We start from the raw sequence: 23,038 nt of genomic DNA, 5'->3' as shown, positions 1-23,038 counted from the left end.
AAAGAAAAAGTGGGAATGTCACAACATGGCAGATTGCAGAGAAGTAGCCATCTTCTGTGTTCTCATTATCTGTACTCATTCAGATTGCAGGATTCCTTGTATCTCCATTTAAAAGAAAATATATATATACACATTTGCTTTCCTATCAGTATCTGAAAATACCCAAGAGATGCAATAATGCTAAAAAAATCTAGGTTAACAATAAAGACTGTAAAGAAAGACTGGTTACCTAAACATGGATTAGGCGCTTAAAAATCTTTGGAGAAGTCACTCTGAACAATCCTGGGTTTCCCACACAAGACACTAAAGTATTCCAATGGCTTTGAAGATACCAGTCACATACTTAAATATAAGGCACTTGATTAACCACTCCACACATTGGTAGTAGGATTTAGAAGCTCTCATATCAAGTCCTACTGCAGGAATACAAGGATGAAAAACCCCTCACGTTAATTAAAAGCATGATTTGCTCAGGGACATATATAGCATTCCCATTTCACAGCCCTAATAATGGAAAATCAGACAGCTGACTGTGTTTGGTAGTGCTGGCAGACTCTTGGATACAGCGGTCTGAAGAAGACACCAGGAGCTGGGAGAGGGGGGAGGAATGAAAAGGAACAGTCTTCCTGCCACAGCTTGCCAAGAAAATAAAAATGTGTGAGACAATGTGCTAATGAATATCCCCACAGATGAGCAAGCACTGGTGATTTTGGTAAGGCAAAGATTTTGCAATTAAAATGTCATTCACAATGGAGATAACGACGATTATCATCGAATTCCCAGACAAGAAACTTCGAAATGCATGTGTAAAGCAATGCCTCCCATTCCTCTCCAATCCTACAATTAATACACAGTAGAATTGAAATTTGAGGCTACTTCAATCACAAATCCAAATTGATTCTTTTAATCCTGGTATCGTCTATCTCTATGACAACTACTAATAAAACATTTCTTTTCAAGAAAAAACATCAAACCATGATTTCATGAGATCTCATTTAGAATTTCGCATTTCATCTCCACATCAATTTGCCCTTTAAATTACAGTAAGATGGAGACATGTGTAGGTTCTCCCTAACACGTGGCACTTGCTTTTGCTATGAGGTACCATCCCTAAGTGTATCCCAGAAAACTCTCCTGTTCTCCTCCATCTTTCCTCCCCCAGACTGGCTAACTTTCCCTAACCCGAAACGTCACCCCACTGCAGCAGCACCTGACCCTTCCCTTTGGAGCCAAAGGTGCATTTTGAGACACCTCTAGAGCCACCAGCCCTCTCCTTAGTTGAGGGTTCCTGGATCTCCTTCCTGCTCCTTGCTATTATCTAATGGCTAAGAGAATAAAGGCCCCTGATTTACATGGGGTCAAAGCATGGCTGTAACAGCAACAAACTGTTCCAGTCACAGCAGGACTTATTTGCAACTCCAGGTATTTCTGCTCATCAGCTAAGAAACTCAAAAGCAAACCAGAAATTCTGGAATTTTTCTTTCCTGGCTCTGCCTTTGGCCTGGTGGTAGCACTGGGCCAGTCCCCTCCATCCCCAGAGTTTAGCTTCCTTTTCTGTTCAAACAAGGACAGAAATAGATGTTCCACACAAAGAGAAAATAAGACAAAATTTATAAATGTAAAGGTTTTTAAGGAAACGCTGTATTAGAGGAGGGCAAAAACTGATTACCACCAAATGGGGCTTCAAGCAACCTCCCCATACAGGAGAGTTATCACAGTCCTAAGAAGTACTTCCCAGAAATGTTACCCCCTTGCTGTTGGCACAGATGTTCAGAGACTCTTGCAGATGATTTTGGATTTCTCATCAATGAAATCATCTGAGATATATTTAAATACCAGGAATGAAAAAAGGAACTCCATATGAAGTGTTTAATATCTGGTGACTAATTGACTTTGCAGGGGAAGATCTTCCCATCACTTGACTTGCAGAGAAAGGACAAGATAAGCACAAAGGGTTTTCCATCAGGAACATATTTTATGGGTGGTTTCTACCTTTCTTTTTCTGATCTTTTGCAATTACCAAAATATAATGTAACTACATAGGAATAGAATATGTCATTTTTACACAGACACACACTGAAGAGGAATTCTCATGAAACATTTTTATGAGTTTAAGCAACAGGCATAATACTGTACATTTGTTTGATCAAAGATGAAGGAAGCTTTTATCAAAGTAAATTATTGCTTCAATTCCAGTTTTCTTTATTCCTAATAGTCTAAGTCAGTTGGATCCAGAGATGTCTTCAGGACTGAATCTAGGAAAGATTATTAGCTGCCTCTAAAATGTAGGGGACACTGGAAAGCAAATTTAAGCCCACTCAAAATCCATGGGAACCTAATAAACAGCAGTGATATTTAACTGGCATTTCCAAGCTGAGAGGCAGAATCATTGCATTTGTTAGTTTTTAATCTCATTCCCTCATCATGGTTTAGTGCAAGACACTGGATGCAGCAAAAACTTGTCAAATATCACAGAGATCAAAAAGGTGAATTAATTTACTGAAAGGAAAACATTCCCATTCAGTGCTGGAAGTTCAAACTTCCACACGGGCCATGGACACACAGCTCATGGATAAAATACTCCCCAAAATCACCAGCTGGTCTAAAACTCCCTGAATGCTGGGGAACATCTATTTGGAGTATTATATCCATGTTACTGATGATATAAGTGTGCATAGGTTAGACAGATAAGCAGACGTGGCACTAGAAAGGAACACTGCTGCAAACAGCATCTGGCTGCAGATTTAATTAGGAGTGCAGACAAATTATTACTGCATGACATTTGCAAGAGCTGTTGAAGATAAGAAATTCATAAAATTGGCTTCTCCTGAACAGCCCAGATCCAGTGACTTCAGAAACAGATAATAATCCACGTCCACAAACTCTTTGTGTTTCCGAGTTACAATTCTTATGCCATTGATCAAAAATCAGCGCTGCCTCTTAAGCATTTTATGTTCACTGACTCGTCCCTCTCCACGGCTGTAGACAAGGGTTCAGAATATGGAAACAACCTCTCTAAGTGACACAACCTTGCTCATTTTCCCCAGAGTCCTAAGAATGGCTGTAGGCACATCACAGGTACTGCTACTCTTTCCTAGGAGGGACTTGGAGCCGCTGGACTTGGAAAGAAAATAAAACCCAGGACAAATACAAAATCATCCTCTGAAGCCAAGCTGAGTAGGATGGTAGGGGAATGAACTGGAAACATCAAAAATGTGGGACTGCAGTCCCACAGCAACACTCAGGGCTAGAGGGTGGCAAAGGTCACCTTGGCCCCAGGAGCACCTTTATGCAACATTTCCATCCCAACTGCAACCCTAACACAGTCTTTGACAGAAAAGTTATGCTGTGAATGCAAAGTGGGAAAAGGCATTTCACACAGGAATGAAAGACTGTCAGTTCCAGTATTAACTGAAGAGAGACATCTGCAAAAAGTTTTAGACAAAAAAAGAAACTGGGACAGTCAACACACATCCTCTTACACTGGAAAATTTCTACCACAGTGCATCTGTTGTCAGTTCTCCTGTATGACACTAATTGAAGTTAGGGTAGGACATTGCCAAAACCCAAATGAGTAGGACATTCAAACCCAAATGAGAACAGAGCAAAATATTTCACAAGTGAAAACTGTACTACCTTTCAGAAGGATGGTGGAGCCACAACCAGCACCCAGGGAGGCTTCAGGCAGCTCTGTGCTGTCCCTCAGCCCAGGCTTTTGTGCCCTGCTGCTGCTGCTGCAGTGCCCCTCTGTGCCCCTGGGCACTCCACGGCTCGTTCCCTTCAGTGCTGCTCACCTGTGGGCACAGCTGGGGCCAGTTGGGGATGACTGGGCACAGCCCACCCCAATCACCCCAAACTCTGTGCCTACACCACCTGCAGACTCTCAATTCCTGCTGAAAACAGACAAGGAACTTGATCTCTACGTTTTGCAAAAAGCAATGTTTAGAAGTTATTTTTAAAGTCAGGGTACTCCTAAATTAAAATTGTGACTCTTCCATCCTAAGGTGCTAAATTGATAGGGCAATGGTGCTATCTCTGCAATGACTGCTGCCAACAATTATTTTTTAAAGGCACTAATTCTGGTTTTGGAACCACACAGAAAATTGCTTCCACATCCCTGGTATGAAAACTTTGCCCTACTCAACATGCATCACCATAAATTATCTAGTAAGGGTAAATCTTTTAGAAACCATGAATGGTGTTGCAGGACCAAGTCACTAAACCTGCCATAAGACACTTGAGAGATAACTGAGATGTCAAGCCTCATCAATATCAACATACTTCAAGTAAGGACAAGAGGAGAGGGGAAGAATGCCAATGAATAATCCCATTATGTGATGCTAGATAACACTCAGCTTAGAAACAGATACATCAGTCACAAATATGAATGTCTTTGAATTTCATCAAAAGTATAAGTAACCTTAATTCCTAAAAAAGCTTTTTTCCACAGGAGTGATGACAGAGTTGTAGTCTTTTTTTTCCATTTTAACTTTCAAGATACAACCTTTATTTCCTCACTCTAACTAATACACAGGAGATAAAATAATTACTTTGGGCAGCACACAGGAAACATGAGTCAATTATTTTAAAAAAATTAAAATGTTTCTTCCTGACCAGGCAGAGGAAGCAAAGCCTCAAAGGAGGCTTCTGCCAATTCTCAGTGCTATGAATTTGTTCCCTGTGTTATTCTCAGTTACTGGTTGTGTATCTCCCCTAATCAATACATGCACATACATTCCACAATACTCTCTCATCTTGCATGACAGTAACTGTCCACTCACTTTGAAAGCTGCCATTAATCACTATCTTGTTTCCCTTCACTTTTTTTTTCCCATTTCCCACCCCCTCCACTCCTCCTTGAGCTATCCACCCCTCACAAAGCAGCATCTCACTTCCTCCATCTGCTTCTTCAACCCTCTCCTCGTTCCATCCTCCCCTCTTGCTGGAACACTCCATGGTCTCTCCAGTGTGGCCCCGCAGTCTCCTCCAAGCACCACCAACACTCTTTCCCTTTTCTGTTCAAAAATAGTGACTACAGTCAGCTTCCTACTCCGGACCTTGACAGAGGGGAGCGTGTCACACAAACATGCCTGAGTTAAATAATCCTGTCTTGCCAACTGTAAAACCCTCTGAAAGGCTGTGTTTCACACTGCTCCTCTTCATTTCACCCCAGATGCCATGGCCAAACTGATCTTTACTTGATGAGATGTTCTGGCCATGTCATTCCACTTCTTAAATCCCTTAGCCATCCACACACCACAGCATTTTCAGATCACTGCCCTGGGAAACTCCCTGGTTCTGCCAGGCACCTGGTGCCATCCCCTGCCAGCTCTGCTTTGCTTTCATCTCATCCCACAAACATTCCTGTGCCTTCGCCTGCTCAAGCACTCTCTGCCTGCAATCAGCTCTTGAAGCTCATTGTTATTTATTATTACTCCATCTTCCTCTTGCTTGTCCTCTCTGTTCTACTCTGTCAAAGACTGTCATGTCTTCCACACACTCAACTACAGAACCCTTCAATGCCCGAAAGAGAGGAAAAATATTACATTTAAATACCATCAAACATCCATTTCCAAGCCAGTGCCTCTCTTTCTAAAACACCTGGCTTTCTACCATGCATTTAATTTCCCTGCTTTGCTTCCTTTCACAGTCCTTCACCTGCCAGTACTCACATTATACATTTCTTTGTGCTTAATCATTTCCTGCTCATCCCCTTGGCTGATATTTTCTCTCTTGTGTTTTTCAGTCAACGTGGCAGGTTACTACCAGATCTTGTTCTGCCTGAGAACAACCTACCTCATTCCAGAGGATAAGCAAAGAACATGGCAATTAAAATTCAGGAAGACAAAATCAGAGAGATAGCACTGACATTTTTTCCCCACTCTCATCAGCAAGTGACATTTGGAAAATTTCAACCAATTCTAATAAACAACGCAAATTTGTCCCAGTTTGCTAAGAAAGCAAAGCTGGTATGATCACACCCTGCCAAGCAGTTCCATCCTAACCCCTTTTATGAGTCAGTATCAAACAAATAATGCCAAGGCAGTGACACTCAGGGGTTGTGCGTGCTGAAACACAGAGCAGCCCAAATCAGCATCTCCTGCACTGTGGGATGCAGCAGGAGCTGGCCTGGCCAGCAGAGCAGTGTGGGGCACCCACCAACACACTCCTCCCTCAGCTCCCTGCTTACACTGAAAGCATCTGAGGGTCAGCTTTAATTATTTCACCTAACACCAAGCCATTGCCTGCTGCACCTTCTCCAGACCCCCTTCCAGCATCAGATTGTTAGGAACACAACTCTGATGCACCAGTTTCTGTAACACTGATGAAGCATTTTTCTTTTTTCCTACCCCCAGCCAGAAAAGGAAAAACCTGCTCTGTACCTTTTTTGAATGATACTGGGGTTTGCAGTCACCAGTTGGGTTTTGGATCCAACGTCCTTGCTGTATTCACTGGACAGAGGAGGAAGGTTGCACCTGCACACAAAGACAGACAAGAGTTTAGATGACATTCAGGACTGACAGGCTTCAGAAAATGTAAAAACCATGTATTACTGCACCAGGCTACAACTGCTCCCTACTGTACCACACCTATAAGCGTTTTTGTACCACACTGTGGGGAAATACAGAAATAAAACCTTTTGCAGAGATGAGATCTGTGTAGCTGCTAAGGAAAACCAAAGGCATGCACTTGACATTTCTGACAGGCTGTGGAAGGGGCTGTTACTAGCTACAAAAGAACTTTTTTTAAAAATACAAACTCTACAAGTTCTGGTTTTCACCCTGTTTTGTCTTGTTTACCAGTATCAGGCTTCAGTTTAATATTACCACTCTGTGGTACTGCAGGCATTATCTAAAACTGGCATTTTTAATATTGCACTCTGGGATACCATCACCTTATAGAACTCACTGAGAAAACACAGAAGAAAAAATCAGATGGCTTTTTAGACACGTGTATCTGAGTTCTGCTCACAATCTTGTTCTGGTGGGCAGGGTGAGGATGGAATAAAGCCAAAGCAATTGAGCAAATTTACTTTGGGAAGCAGAGAATCAAGACTCAATAACCCAGAAGTAGAGGGAAACATCCCCACAGTGAGCAGTCCTAAAAACTCCTTTGTAAAGACCTCGGAGAAGGAGGAAGGTGCAGGAGACAAAGATGAAGATACATTCAAACAGTATCCAAGCCTGTGCACTGCCCCAAAAATTAGTCAGGAGAAATCTACTCAATACATAAAAGTTGCACTAAAAACTGGTTTCCAAACACTATTAATTTCAGATTTCTCCTTTAAAACAAAGGCATGAAGAGTATTTGGAATGCTTAAAAGGCAAAAATGAAATCATGATTCTCAAAGACAAGCAGAATTTGGATTTTTTTTTTTCAGAGAATGGCTTTTAGAATGTTGTTGGGGTTTTCTCTCTGCAGTATTTGTTAAGTTGAAAAAAACCCAACCAACCAATCCAAAACCAGCCAACTAGCAACAAAACAACCCAACCAAAACCACAGTGGTGTTATATCAGCCTCTATCTGCATATAAATACCAGCTCTCAAACGCTTAAATTCTCATCATCAAGCAATGCCAAGGAAAAGGACAGCAATGTCCTGACTACATGAAACATAATGAATTAAATCACATCCACCAAGAAATACAGAATTTCCAGGAACATTTTCTCATTTTCATGACTGTACTTGTTAAGATGTGCACAATGTATTGAGATTTCAGACAGGAAACAGCTTCTAGGTCACTGTACCACAAATTAAGAGAAGCTAGAGAAATTCAAAAGAAGACAGAAAAAAAAACAAAATAAGAGTTTTCAGAAACTGCAGTCATTGATGGGAAAGGGAAGGGCCAGAAGCTTGGGGAAATTTTAATTCTCAAACAAATTATAAAGTCTTAAGAAAAAGTAAAATAAAAGTCAAACAAATATTTGTGAAGGAAGATTTAGAGCTGATTTGCCCTAGGGCAGAGAGGTGGCATGATGTCTCTGGCAGATACAATTTAATGCTCCCTGCTTTGAATAGACACAAGCTCACAGGGCACACTTCTAAAAAGCCATTTTTGGTTCAAGTTGATTTAAAAGCACTGTGAAGGACTAAGACCTCACCCTAGTTTTTGTCATCTCAGCATCTAGATAATGACAATTCTTGCATAAGCCAGTCACAGATGCATGATTTCAACACATCATTTGTAAGTCTGATTCCCATCTGAGAGAGAGTGCAGGAAACATTGAGCAATGGGCTGAGTATCCACAGGAAGCTGCAGGAAATCTGTTACCTCATCTTCCCAGTTATTTTCTTGGATTGGTCAGCAGAGTGCTGAGTGTTCTGCAGGTGAGAAGCACACTGAAGCACAAAACTCATCCTAAGAAATTTTATTTTTATTTCTCTTACTGTTAGATCTGGTACTGAGAAGTAAGTACACGAAAATAGAGTTAAAGACATGGCTTGGGACTACTAACCAACACCTTTCCCTTAAAATAAGCATTAGGAAGTAGGGAGTGGGGAAAAACTGTTTTTTTCTTAGAAATAAGAATTACAGACTTGAAAATCAGAAGAAGAGCCCATTACACCCACAATACCTAAACATGGGGACCATATGCACCTTTGTCATTGCATAGGCAGCTTGCTGTGCCTCAGGGGCTGAGAACTGCTGCTCTTCTCATCTCTGTGTTGGAGCAACTGTGCTGGTAGGAGATGCTCAGCAACCAGATGAGTCTAAACTCATTAAATACCCTTAGCAATTACAACACATGACTGCAGCCATCTTCTCTCACTGGACAAAGCTTATGGAAATACACATAAGTGAAATAAAATTCACATGAAAGGAATTAACAAACAAGGGCAAAACCTGGCAGGACATTTCACACTGCAGAAACTCTTTGAAGACATTGCACAAATTTCTTTTGAAAAAATGAGAAGTGTTATGGAAGTCACTATTGTGCTCTCAGTCTAAGATTATAGAAATGAGATTTAGAAAAGATCAACTAAATTTTCCATTAAAATTATTTCATATCACTAATACCACAGAGCCTGCAGACAGCAAGTGGGATTCTAGCAGGATTCTCCCTATCACTTATTTCTAAATCAAAACAAGCTCTGTACATATAATGGCTGCTTTACCCTCCCTGCAGAGAAAGAGGGTTTTATGATCAAGCTAAAATAGCTGCTGTTTTGTTGGCTTTTTTTTTTTGTAAACTTCTGTTGTTTCTGTAACTGGTTGCTCCTACAGCATTTTAATTTCTGTAAAATACAGAATGCAAGAATCTGCATATACACTGCAGCCTCTGGTATTTAGTCTGTGGAACACCTCAGGAGTTCTGCAGTAATGGCAATCAGAGTGCTGCTCTCCCCCTGTGCTTTACATCTTCTCTTCCCTAAGTGCTCCAAGCATATGTTTGCCTTTAATGTGTTCTGTTTCTTTGCATTAACAGGCATTTAATAATGAAGGCATTTTTGGTCTTTGCAAACCAGAAATTACAGGAATGGTTTAGAGCAAATTTGTATAGTTTTATAATAAGCCATCAGGATGTAATGAGGAGACTTGTTCTAGTGGGTGTTCATTATGCATCCATCAGAAAGCCAAAGAAACTCCAGTTCTCATCTCTTTTGGAGCATTCCTCCAGTTTCTCCCCCACAACGTTTCTCTTGTTCATGTTTATCAGGGAGGAACTAATTTCTGTCTTTTTACCTCAAGGATCACAGACCTACAAAGTGCCAAATTTAATCACAAAAGCAGTAGCAGGTTCAGCATCCCTCCTGACAGGTTCTTGTAAATTGAGGAAGGCTGGAGGGAAAGGAAATGTGAAGAATCACAAAAACCTCAAAAGAAGAAGTTTGGCCGTTCCTCAGACAGCCACAGTTCGGTCTTGAAAAGAAAAACAGAGGAAGATTCTGGCTTGCAGCAACTCCAGCCCTGCCCCCTACATCAGCCCCTGCTCATTCTGAGTTCCATGGGTCGCACAGATGGCATTTAGCTTCAGAGCACAGAGCAGGATGAAGCAGCCTGGCCACCAGGGCATAAATGATGAGCAAAGCAGCTCCTCAGCACCTCCCTGAGACCCTGCACAGGCCCTCACAACTTCACTGAGCAGCACAGGGTCCCCTCACCCATGTCCCTTTGCAGAACCAAGCCCAAACTCCTTTCCTGCCTCTGCTCACACTCTGACACACACTGCTTGTGTGCAGCATCCTGCCAAGGCAGGGCACCAGGGCAAGAGACCATGGGTTGATGCCACCATGGGTTGATGCCAAGGGAACAGCTCTGGAAAGGCTGAGGCAGAGCAGGTGAAGGGGATAACGTGCCATGAAGGGCTCTGCCTTACCTCATGACAAAGTCTGCTTGATCGATTTGCTTGCCGCAGCCGCTCTTCTTCAGGATCCCGCCGTTTCCCACCACGGAGCACTTCTTCAGTGGCAGCTGGAAGGGAGTAGCCTAGCAACACAAAACAACACCAGTTTTACACAGGAGAAAAACATCCTTGGAGTAGCCACTCCTGGAGAGCCCAGGGAGCTGTTGGGGCTCAGAGTGACAGAAAGAAAAAGGGAGAATTAGGAGTGAAGGAAAAAAAAAGCACAGAAACGAGCTGGTAAGTACACGTAGAACCAGTCTGATCCCTGCTCCCCAAAGCAGGATGCAACAAACGTGATACAGAAGATGATTTTCTACAAAACCAAAACTGCCTGGTCCTGAGGCAGAACTGGCCAAAGGCAGGCAGCTCACAAGCCTTCCAGGCAAGCTGCAAGGACACAGGAGAAACAAGACAACCAGGAAAACGGGACAAACAACCCATGAGAGTGATCCTCCTGAGCTGATATACAACAGACATTTCTGAGGAGGAGAGGAAGGAAGGAACAGGGAATGCTGAGATGACAGAAGTGTGCTGGGAATCTGGAGTCACCCTGGCTCTCTCCATGGCTGTGTTGCTGGGACAGGTCAATCCAGAGCCCCAGGCAAAGATATTTGGAGCTTGACAGCAGCTCCTCAAACAGCCAGTTGCCCAGATACATTACAAATTAGTATCAGCATAAATTAAAATTAGAATGGGACCATTTCAGATGAGGAGCTCTTGCAGCTGCTGAACAGGGCATGAAAGCGCAAAGTCAAATGGTCATGGGATCCCATGCACCAGACACAGTAAGGTATTAGATCTGCACATCCTCATTCCAGAGGATCTCAGACTATGGATGGGACATGTTCCTGTCAGCCCCAAGCCTCTTGTGAGCATGGGGCAGCACACAGCACTTCACAACAGCCCAGCACGTGAAAAAGAAAGGTGGTGAAGAGACATGTGAATTTAAAGCAGTGAGATTTAGTTACAGAATGTGATTTATCTACAAGACAAGAGTTAATATTCTCCTCAAGCAAAAACAACTGTGCAGGGATTTTTATTTATCACACCTGCCACAGCCTGACTGTGGCGGCCTCACTCACATGTACACAGCAACATCTGCCACGCTCATATATTCACCAGGCACTGCAATACAGGACGCAGTCCAGAAACAGAGCCAGGATTACAGTGCACACTCTGCGGTTTTTACAACATGTGCCTGCTGCCTTATTTCTCTTCTTCCTAGATTTACTTGTTTTGTCTACCTTTCTCTGCAAACTAGACTCTGTTCAGCTTCCATAAAGTCACAACTTGCTTTGTAATGAAAAAACTAACTCTGCCTTAAGATATACTTAAGGAGGAAAGTAAATGTTCATGTCCTGAGAGCCAGTCATGATAGCACAGCAGAGAAATACTGACTGCGCAGCTGCATTCTTGTCCTGCATCTGCCTTCTCAAGAAGATTTTTTAACTTAGCAGTTACTGAAGCATATCTTGAGATTCAAAGAACATCCCATCTGTGAGATGACCCTGATCCAATGAGAACTCACATTCTCTGTAAAGGCATGGGGGTGGGAAGCAGAGGAAATGCAGACTAGATGTGTTCTATAAATAACAGTACCTTTCCTAAGGATACATCAAAGCTCCCCTCAAGACAGCTGGTTACACAAAGGCTGTGCCAAACCACAAAGGCAGCAGACATTAACTCTGGCTTTTAAGGGTAGTGGGCACTGTCACAAATTCTGTGCCTTTAGACCCCCCCAAACACACATTTAGCAGTTGTTAAATGCTTCCAAATTCTGTGAGTTGCGGACAGCCTTTAATAGTGCTTGAGATGACCTGCTGTCCCTCAAGGGAAGCTTATTTCCTGTTCTGCTCAGAGATGACAATGCCAGTTCTCATTTGCCTACATACTTTGGTTTCCAGAAGCTTATGAAGTTCTGATACTCTTGTCCTTTTGTTTATCCTGTGCACAGCCTTGCTACCTGGTGTGTACAGAAAATTCCCACACCAAGGTGAGGTAGTTCTGTTTTATTTTAGTTTGTGCAAAGTAAGGAGCTTGGTGGGAACCCACACTTTGTGTAAATAGACAATTTCTACATTTTAACAAACAATGGCATCAATGGGACACATTGGTTCCAGATTACACTCATTTTTCATTAATCAAGCCCTAATTTATTACCTATATCTCTTGCTTATCATTCTAATTTCTTCTCCCCCATTACTGCTTAGTCCTGGTGACTTCACTCCTAGTGGCTCTCGTCCAAGCAGGCTATTCATTTCAGAATAGCACTCCCTTTCCCTTAAAACAAAGGGTTAGCGAAGCCTATAAATTTCCACAAGTTTCACAATGCAACTACTCAATCACTCCTGCCAAGGTATAGCTACTGATTAACAACAACATAATTCCCAAGTTTGGATCACATCTTGGACTAGGCATCCCTTCAGTGAGTCTGAGGCAAAAGAATGAGCTCAGGGCTGACAGGGTGATGTGAGGAAGCCAAAGGAAAGCAGGAAGGGCAGATTATATCATCATGGTGGGTGTCCCTCTGCCTGACCTGTGCAGATCCACCTGCCCTATGCACAGGGAGGAAAACCAGGCTGGACACAGCTCCTGGGGAAAGCCACCACGGACACTTGTGCCTCCCCCAGCACAGCACAGCACAGACACCAGAGCCCACACAGCTCCCTTTAAAGGGACCAGGGCCTCTTTCCACAAGGGCACCCTGTTACACTGGCTGCAGGCGCTGAGCACAGGCACGGCTCCGTGGCCATCACCATTACTCCCTTTAGAGAGCAAGGGCCTCTTTCCACAAGGGCACCCCGTTACACTGGCTGCAGGCGCTGAGCACAGGCACGGCTCCGTGGCCATCACCATTAGTCCCTTTAGAGAGCAAGGGCCTCTTTCCACAAGGGCACCCCGTTACACTGGCTGCAGGCGCTGAGCACAGGCACGGCTCCGTGGCCATCACCATTACTCCCTTTAAAGGGACCAGGGCCTCTTTCCACAAGGGCACCCCGTTACACTGGCTGCAGGCGCTGAGCACAGGCACGGCTCCGTGGCCATCACCATTACTCCCTTTAGAGAGCAAGGGCCTCTTTCCACAAGGGCACCCCGTTACACTGGCTGCAGGCGCTGAGCACAGGCACGGCTCCGTGGCCATCACCATTACTCCCTTTAGAGAGCAAGGGCCTCTTTCCACAAGGGCACCCCGTTACACTGGCTGCAGGCGCTGAGCACAGGCACGGCTCCGTGGCCATCACCATTAGTCCCTTTAGAGAGACCAAGGGCCTCTTTCCACAAGGGCACCCCGTTACACTGGCTGCAGGCGCTGAGCACAGGCACGGCTCCGTGGCCATCACCATTACTCCCTTTAGAGACCAAGGGCCTCTTTCCACAAGGGCACCCCGTTACACTGGCTGCAGGCGCTGAGCACAGGCACGGCTCCGTGGCCATCACCATTACTCCCTTTAGAGAGCAAGGGCCTCTTTCCACAAGGGCACCCCGTTACACTGGCTGCAGGCGCTGAGCACAGGCACGGCTCCGTGGCCATCACCATTACTCCCTTTAGAGAGCAAGGGCCTCTTTCCACAAGGGCACCCCGTTACACTGGCTGCAGGCGCTGAGCACAGGCACGGCTCCGTGGCCATCACCATTACTCCCTTTAGAGACCAAGGGCCTCTTTCCACAAGGGCACCCCGTTACACTGGCTGCAGGCGCTGAGCACAGGCACGGCTCCGTGGCCATCACCATTACTCCCTTTAGAGAGCAAGGGCCTCTTTCCACAAGGGCACCCCGTTACACTGGCTGCAGGCGCTGAGCACAGGCACGGCTCCGTGGCCATCACCATTACTCCCTTTAAAGGGACCAGGGCCTCTTTCCACAAGGGCACCCCGTTACACTGGCTGCAGGCGCTGAGCACAGGCACGGCTCCGTGGCCATCACCAGCCTGCAGGGTAACGCAGAGCCCAGAGGATCAGCTGTCTCTGCCGCCCGGGGACATTCCAGGTGCTGTGGGACGGCTCAGAGCAGAGCCATTCCTCAGGAATGGCTGGGAGAACCCTGCATGTGCCATGGCACCTGACTTTGCTGTGTTACTGCTGAGACTGCAGGGACATCCCAGGAGCTCTTTGTCCAAGCAAACACAAAACTGTCTGCTCGCACAAAACTGACACAAGTCCTAGACTCAAGTGGTGCCCATAAGCAACTATGAAATATATATATGACTTTTTTTCCTCTCTCCACAAAGCCTTCTAATGCTTTCCCTCTTTACCTTCCACATCACAACACTTTGCTAGGCAAATTATCAGTTCATAGGTGACAATATGTAAATTCTCACATTAAAGGGACCCAGCTGTCATTTATGCTAAATGATCACAAAAACCACGGCTGTTTTTCTCCTCAGAATTCTAAGCTAGCCTAACAAATGCTGGCTTTAGGCAGCAGAGTTATAACAAAAGCATTTCCACTAATATTAGCTTCCTGAAACTGTTATTTTCATTGTCAACACATGTTATTTTCTTAATTCATGAAATTTTTATGAATGGCCACAGTCTTGTGGGTGGACTGGAAAAAACCAGCCACAGTTTATTTCGTATGATAGAGCAAATGTACCAAAAACCCACCAACTTATCCCCATTATCAAGCAATAATTACCATAGAATTTCAAATACTTTTAAATAGTAACACCTTGCATATTGGAAATAAGCAGGAGGAATTCCCTTGCAAAAAGTCAAGCACTTCATTAAATGAATTGCATGAGGAATTTTTAAAAAGGTATCTCCCAACAACACCACAGCCAGGAAGGCCCCATTGTCTCATTTTCCCCTCCTTAAACAATGAAACTCCACTGGCAATCAGTGAAGGCATTCTAGTTCATATTCATGTAAGCAAAAGAAGAACCTGCACATCCCCCCACAAATTCAATGACAAATAAGCACACAGAGCAATGGATTAAAGACTCCCAGTTGAACATGGGACTAATTTAACAAAGCATCTCTCAAGCAATGCACTGATTAGTTTCATCATTCATCTAAGCAGAAATAAATCATTGTCATCAGTTAAAAGAACATTACACATAGTAACAAAAAATAATTTTAGATAATGCTACTCTAAATCACTTGGATTTCATTGTTAGGTTGTTAATGCACTAATTTTGTGCCCACTCACTGCCAATCAGAAACCAGGTTCTTACTGGAAAAACAGGAAAATCTACAGTATTCAGCCTCTGCTTTAATGCTGAAGACACAAAAACCGTTGAAAATGCTGAGAACATAAATTAGAATAATTTATCTTTAAAATAAGCCTTTTGAATTGGAAAGATGCTGTGATTTTGCTGTCCCTTTTGAGCAGGCAGCATCACGATGAGGAGGGTGAGGCTGTAGTGAATTCCCCAAGGAGCCAGCTGAACCCTGAGAGTCCTGGTACCTTTTCAGCTGCCAGGCGCTGCAGGGTGGCAGCGGCTCCTTCTCCATCGTCCACAGGCCACATTTGGGCTGGTGGCCCTTGGTGCCACCCTCAGAGCTGTGAGACACCAGCAGTGCCAGGGAAGGTGTGTCCCAGCAGGGAGACGGGGGCTCTGCTGCTCCCATGTCCTCCTCTCCAGCCAGGTGCAGGAGTCTGGAGCAACGAGTGGCCCAGGGGCAGCGGGGGGAAACGGCCACGGCCACGGCCGGGGGGGGAAACGGGCACGGCCACGGCCGGGGGGGCGGAAACGGGCACGGCCGGGGGGGGCGGAAACGGGCACGGCCGGGGGGGCGGAAACGGGCACGGCCACGGCCGGGGGGGCGGAAACGGGCACGGCCACGGCCCGGGGAGGGAAACGGGCACGGCCGGGGGGGGCGGAAACGGCCACGGCCACGGCCGGGGGGGGAAAACGGGCACGGCCACGGCCGGGGGGGGGGGGAAACGGCCACGGCCACGGCCCGGGGGGGGGGGGGGCAAACGGGCACGGCCACGGCCGGGGGGGGAAACGGGCACGGCCGGGGGGGGGGGGGGGAAACGGGCACGGCCGGGGGGGGGGGGGGGGAAACGGGCACGGCCACGGCCGGGGGGCGGAAACGGGCACGGCCTGTTCCACTGCCTCACCCCCCTCACAGGAATAAATCCCAAATTCCACATACCTCGTCTAAACCCACTCTCTCTCACTGGAACGGGTGGGACTCCGATTAAAATGTGATTATTACAAGAAGCAATGGTGGCAGTGACCATGAAAGAAGATAAAGAAGAGATCCCACATGGAGCTCCAGCTGCCTTCTCCGGCTGATTTTGGCACTGCCAGCTGGTACGTGCTGAAACCTGAAGCTCGTTGTTTGTACCAAAGAGAAGCTGCCCAGGTGGGACAAGCTCCTCTGCAGGTGTCCATGTCTCAGCCATGACAGCAGCGTTTTTATTCAGCCCTGAGGTGGGATTCACATCCAATATGCAAACTTTGTGCTCCCCACAAATACCTGCTTTAGACAGTACTGTTTTTCACAAGACTAGAAGCTCAGGAACTATTTACACATGGATCACTTGAAGGCTAAAAGCATTGCAGGGCTGCTGCAGGAAAAGCTCTGCCACCCAAAAGGATCCATGAGCTGAGAGCAGCCACAGCGAAAGAGAGAGAGAACACTTTGCAACATTATTCACTTAAAGCACGGAGCAGCAGTGACTAAGCTGGCAGTCACTTTTAGTTCCAGCTGCACTTTAAGTGGGAACTTCAAAATGGTGTGAACTTTAACAGCTTTCTACCCAGCATGATGTCACCGCAAGGGAGCACTTGCTTGGAATTAAAAACGTTTCACATTGCTGATGTGACATTTAATTCAATAGAGTCAGCCTCCGTACAGCCAGGGCAGCACAGTGTGGGATTATGGAAAAAATAAACCAAAAAAAGCACATCTGTAGATGGCAACAGACTACTGACTGTGCATCATAGACAGTAGTTTAAATGATGAATGCTCTGGCAATGCCAAGGGTATCCTCCCTGACAAGACAAAAATAATAAACGGGTGAGAAATTCCAAAGATCTGCAAGATTTGTGGATCCAAACTTTACAACCTGCAATCCATTAGGACCCCAAAATTTAATTAAAAATTATAAAAAGAAAATATCATTTGGTGTATTGTGGGCGTGGGGAGGTTTTCTCTTATTCCAGGAGATGTAACAGTTTCCAACATTTCCACAGTTGGGAAGCCTCAAGAACTTATGCTGCCTCCTAAATAGCTGCATTTAAATGTTCTGTGGAGTCACCCAGCCCCATGTAAATGGTGGAAGAAGGAAAATAGCACACAAATTCCTTGAGGAGCAGAGGAATGGTCATCCAAGGAACGACCAGGATCCACGCCCAAGTGCCCCTGCTGGCCTCCCGCACTCGCGGTGCCTCCTCTGAGCGACGCAGGCGCTGCCCAGGCCGGCACTGCCTCCCACACCACAGGCACGCGTGGCACCAAGGCGCAGCAGCTACTCCAGCACTTACTCCCCTGCTGCTCAATCTGCTCCAATTGAGCAGAGGATAAAAAGCTGCCTATCAACCAGGGCTGCAGGAATAAAATGCTCTAAGCCTAAGCCAAAAAAAAGTGCACCCAAACATTTTCAAGTTGTGGCTGTGTGTTGCATGGAAACAAGAATGAACACAAATCATCACTTCTGGGCGGAAAACTACTTTGTTAATGCCATGTAAATCTATTAAACAACACAAGTAGTTATCTTACGATAGTTTAATGAGTTCTCCTGCAGGTCTGGGAAAACGCAGTATGAACTTCAAGGCAGTTAATCTCCTGCCTTGCAGTGCACAATATCCTGGCTGAGGGAGTTTCTCTCTGCAGGCACACGCTAACTCTCATGCACAAAAGCCTTTGCTAAAGTAAATAACTGTTACATTCCAGGTAGAGAAACGAAGATAAAACCAAATAATGTGACTGCCAAATGACAAAGTCCTCCAAGTCTTGCCTGTACATTCTCCCCCAGTGATTTAAAGATGCACAGTTTGAGTAGCAAGCAGAAACCAGAAAAGAACAGGGAAAACTGCAGGCTATCTGCTTACTCATGTCTGGTGTAGGAATAAGTAAAGAATGTTGAACTGTTCTCCTGTGGCAGTGTGGGACAGCACATAGCCAGCAAGGGAGATATCTGCAGATTTTGCAAGACCAACTACTGTTCAGGAAAGAACACTGTTTACTTTTCTCAGTTTTACTAAGGGTTTATCAACAATTTCACATTCCTCAAAATCTTATTAGCAAGACACAGTATATGCAATAAATAAGCCTAGTTTCAGCTTATAAAAAATAAAAAGGGCTGTCAATCCTAATTGCAGAAAGGACAATAACACTTATAGAAACTGATTCCTGAATTCCTGATCCTAGCGATATGAATATGCAGACACAGCAAAGGTAATTAATCACTTTATACAGGCATCAGAATATGGATTTAGATATCATGGGAGGTATCAAAGCAGCAACACACTTCCATTTTGACAGAAGTTCAGACAATGAGCCTCTACAAAGAAAAGATCCTCTCATCAACAAATGAGCCTTGCCTTCCTGTTACCTCTGAACAACTCAGATGAATCACTGACATCTTTTGAGATTCACTGGTTGCAAAGACAAGTAGCAAGGACTGAGCTGTCCAGGAAATTTGAGCAGAGTTTAAACACTGAGGTTGGTTTCTCAGCAGCATGGAAACACTGCTGATGTTAGTACTTGCACACTTCCATTTTTTTCTCCTCTATTAATGAGAAAAAATAAGCCTTTTAAGAAAATTTCACCTATCTTATTGCTAAGGAGGCAAAACATAACTTGTAAGACAAATTTCAGCCCTTGAAAACTGCAAATTTCACCACAGATGTGGAGGTTAATTAACAACGTATCAGCCTGCATCTCACACCTTTATTCTACCCCTCACGCAGAAGCACATGATCTGGCTGATGTAACTAACAGGACAAGAAAAGCTGACACAAAGACGCGAAAAGCAAATTACAGAGAACAACACAGAGACCTTCAAGGACTGCACATCAGGCAGTGGTGCAGGTCTGCATTTACAGCACTCTGTTCAGGCCAGTCTTTCTGCAGAGCAGCAGAGCCAAGGTTAAAAGCCCTTGCTGGGAAGTCAGAAAGGAGGGCAGCAGCATCAAAGGATTCACACATCATGAGCGCCTACCAACGTGCTTAAAAAGCCATGTTTACCAAATAAGGAAGCAATTAGAGCCAAGTGCAGTGCCATTAATGTCATCTCTAAAGGTTATGAAAACAGAAGTTTAGAAGGCCAAGGAGGTAAAGGAGAATAACTACTGAAATTACAGAACCAATGAAGCTTCCATTAGCTATTTATTTTTCTGGTAATGAAAACTGAACTCCTTAAAATGTATTATCACATAGGGGGACGAGAATAATTAATGGATAGCTTATCATGACTGATTTAAATGAACAGCAGTCACTTCTACATCAATAATAAAACACTTAGCAACATAAGATTAAGTGGGGGAAAGTGCTTTTTCATTATATAAGGATATAGCTTGCCTAAAAAATAATCAGAAAATGTCACTTTTTTGCAAGCTTATGTGAAGCCTTGTCCAGAGAAGAGCAACAGAGCTGGGGAAGGGTCTGGAGCACAAGTCCTGTGCGGAGCAGCTGAGGGAGCTGGGGATGCTTACCCTGGAGAAAAGGAGGCTCAGGGGAACCTTCTCACTCTCCACAAGTACTGAAAGCAGGATGCAGCGGGGGGGGTCAGGCTCTGCCCCCAGGTAATGAGCTACAGCACAAGAGGAGGTGGCCTCAAGCTGTGCCAGGGAGGGTTCAGGCTGCCATCAGGATGAATTTCTCCACTGAAGGGTTGGCCAGGAACCAGAATGGGCTGCCCAGGCAGGTGGGGCAATCACCATCCTTGGGAGTGCTCAGGAAACACTGGGATGTGGCACTCAGTACTCTGGTCTAGTTGAGAACATGGGAATCATTCAAAGATTGGAATCAAGGCTCCTGGAGGTCTTGTCCAACCTAAACGACCCTGTGATTCTGTGAAAGTACTCTGGGGCTCACTCCCGTACTGAGAGCGCAGCCAGACAGGGAGGCCAGGCCTGAGGGGCCCAACCCAAACCACGACAGCTCAATTACACATTAGGATCTGAAATCTGACCTCACATAAAGAAAGGCCTCTCCTCGCCGACTCGGTGATTCCCTCGCTTTCGGCACCAGAGAATTCACAGAACCCAGCGCACCTCCTGCTGCAGCCGGGCGATCCCGGTGTGTGCGGTTTGTGGGTGCAGAACCCTGGACAGCGCCGGGATCCGCCGGGCCCGGCCCGCCCTCAGCCGCGGAGACGGCGTCCCTCAGCCAAGAGCCCTCAGCCAGGCGGGGCCGCATCCCTGAACAAAGGGCCTGAAACAAACTCTCTGCACCCTGGAGAACACAACAAACAGCTTCAATAAACTGCAGCTCCCCTCTGCCAGGGGTGACTGCATCCCTGAACAAAGGGCCTGAAACAAACCCTCTGCCCCAGGCTGCACCCTGGAGAACGCAACGAACAGTTCCAATAAACTCCAACTCCCTTCTGCCAGCTGAACAAACAGCCATGGAAATGAAGTTCCAGATGGAATTCCTCCACAGAAAGGTGGCTAAGCATTGGAATGGACTGCCAGGGAGGTGGTGGAGTCACCATCCCTGGAGGTGTCATGAAATGACCCAGTGCTATGCTTTAATTGACAAGGCGGTGATTGGTCAAAGGTTGGACTTGATGACCTTGGAAGTCTTTTCCAACCTTAATGATTCTATGGTTCTGTGAAATCACAGTAGCTGCTAGGACACCATATTATTTTGTTATTTTTAAGGTATTGTCAGACCCAGCAAGTATGTTTTGAGCTTCCTATCAAGCTAAAACCAATCTTATTTTTCACTTAAAGCAATTCCCAAACCTGCTGCAAATCCAGGGCAAATTAATGAACACCCAGAGCAGCAGGAAGCTGATAACAGCATGGGAATGGATGGAATACTCCCTGAGTAATAAGCACTACCTGACAGCAAGCTACCTAAGCCCAGAGCCTTTCCCTCCACTTTGCTTTTGGGGCCTCCTTCAGCCCCAGTTTAATGGCTAGGCTGAGGAGGGACAGCTTCTATCTGCAAACATTTGAGCCTTGTGACCTGGAAGAGGATGGGGTAAAGGAGCAAACAGCTTGCAGTGCACCAGCAGGAGTCCCTGAGCCCCAGCAGGGATGAGAGGCTGGTAATTAGGCTCATGCTGAACCCACTCTCAGTACCTGCTACCACAGAACAGTAACACACACACGATGGCTGCGTTTCCAAAGACATCCCTAGGCCAGACTTGTTTCTGTGGCTAAGAAAATTACTCCATTCTGCCTCTTATACTCACTCTGCTGCTTTACTTCTCATCCTGTTACCAAGGTATGTCATACAAGAATTGTCATCATCTTTCACCTTTTGAAAACTGAGTTGTTTGACTTTGATACTCCCCAAAATTAAGCTTCTACATTTCCTTTTAGTTTTCTTTATTCACGTGATGGATCTCATGGAGGACAGCACAGGTTGGTTGCTGGCTTTTGATAAGAGATGTATAAAGTCATAGAATGGCCTGGGCTGGAAGGGACCTTAAAAGGTCATCTTATTTCAACACCTTCCACTCTCCCAGGTTGCTGAGAGCCCCATCCAACCTGGCTTTGAACTCTTCTGGGGATGGGGCAGCCACGGCTTCTCTGGGCACCCTCTGCCAGGGCCTCGCCAGCCTCAGAGTGAGGACTTTGTTCCCAATACCCAATGTAAACCTACTCTCTGTTAGCTGGAAGCCATTCCCTCCTGGCCTGTCACTACATGTAACTGTGCCCTCTGGTTTCATCTTCCCACAGCATCTCTAATTTGTTTTTTAGAGTTCTCCAAGTCAATTAAAGAGATATATTCAAGTGTTGTTGCTCTCCACCCATAGATAGCCTTTAAAGGGCAGGCAAAAATGACTGAAAAATGACTTTTTGAATGCTATACAATATATTCTTTCTCAATTATGTCCATCCAAAAAAAAAAAAAAAAAAAAAATCACACAGAGAAAATGTTTCTCCCCTAGGTATAGAATCTCTTATAATATGATCTGTAATTAGAAAGTCAGATTAGGCTCTTTCTTTTTTGCATCACTAGTAAATATTATACACAAGTGGACCACCTAGGCCTTCCACTTTTGTCTTGGTCCTCTGACAATGCCATTCATGACAGCTAGAAATAGCAGATATTCAACCATCCCACTGATAACCAAGTCTGCAACAGTATTGTGTACTTTTCCCCCGAGTAAATAAGATTTTAGTGACTCTAGAATATGCAGAATAAACAGATTCCTTTTAACAGCATCCCCCTTGTAGTGTTACTTGCATTTTCCTACCTTTCAACATAGACCTGTACTCTTTTCACCACAAACAAATGTGACTCTTGGACTGCCAGAGCCTACATATCCTCTTCTTTTCCATTCAGCTTCTCCTTTTTGTCAGCAAAGCAATGGCACATTTGGGTGTTTCATGTCAGTTAAATCCCAAAGAAAACCTTACCAGAACCATTGAGTTTCATTGAGCTTTTGTATGAAAATCTTGGAGGCCTGTGAAGTTTGTTATCTTTCATAAATCAAATCCAGATTCAACGGAAAAGTTTATGTATATTAATAAATTAATGGCCTGCATTTTTCATTCATGAGATAGTTTAGTGGCACAGCCTCCACTTAAGCAGTGAGAATTTTCAAGGTTTCATTAA

At 45.0% G+C, this 23,038-nt stretch overlaps 1 protein-coding gene across 4 annotated transcripts in view; it reads right to left on the bottom strand.

Moving 5' to 3' along the window:
* The window catches only part of ST8SIA1 (ST8 alpha-N-acetyl-neuraminide alpha-2,8-sialyltransferase 1), an 88,906-nt gene that overhangs the window by 28,418 nt on the left and 37,450 nt on the right, over positions 1 to 23,038 (bottom strand). For all 4 annotated transcript variants that reach the window (XM_059472863.1, XM_059472865.1, XM_059472866.1 and 1 more), the window contains exons 3-4: positions 10,320 to 10,429; positions 6,384 to 6,476 (exon numbers count right to left, since the gene is read on the bottom strand). In XM_059472863.1, coding sequence (XP_059328846.1) covers positions 6,384 to 6,476; positions 10,320 to 10,429 — 203 coding nt within the window. The remainder of the gene's footprint in view (positions 1 to 6,383; positions 6,477 to 10,319; positions 10,430 to 23,038) is intronic.

This window comes from Ammospiza nelsoni, chromosome 5 (genome assembly GCF_027579445.1).
Source record: "Ammospiza nelsoni isolate bAmmNel1 chromosome 5, bAmmNel1.pri, whole genome shotgun sequence".
Lineage (NCBI taxonomy): Eukaryota > Metazoa > Chordata > Aves > Passeriformes > Passerellidae > Ammospiza > Ammospiza nelsoni.
The sequence above is the reverse complement of the archived record's forward strand: the minus strand, read 5'-3'. Positions and strand labels throughout refer to the sequence as shown.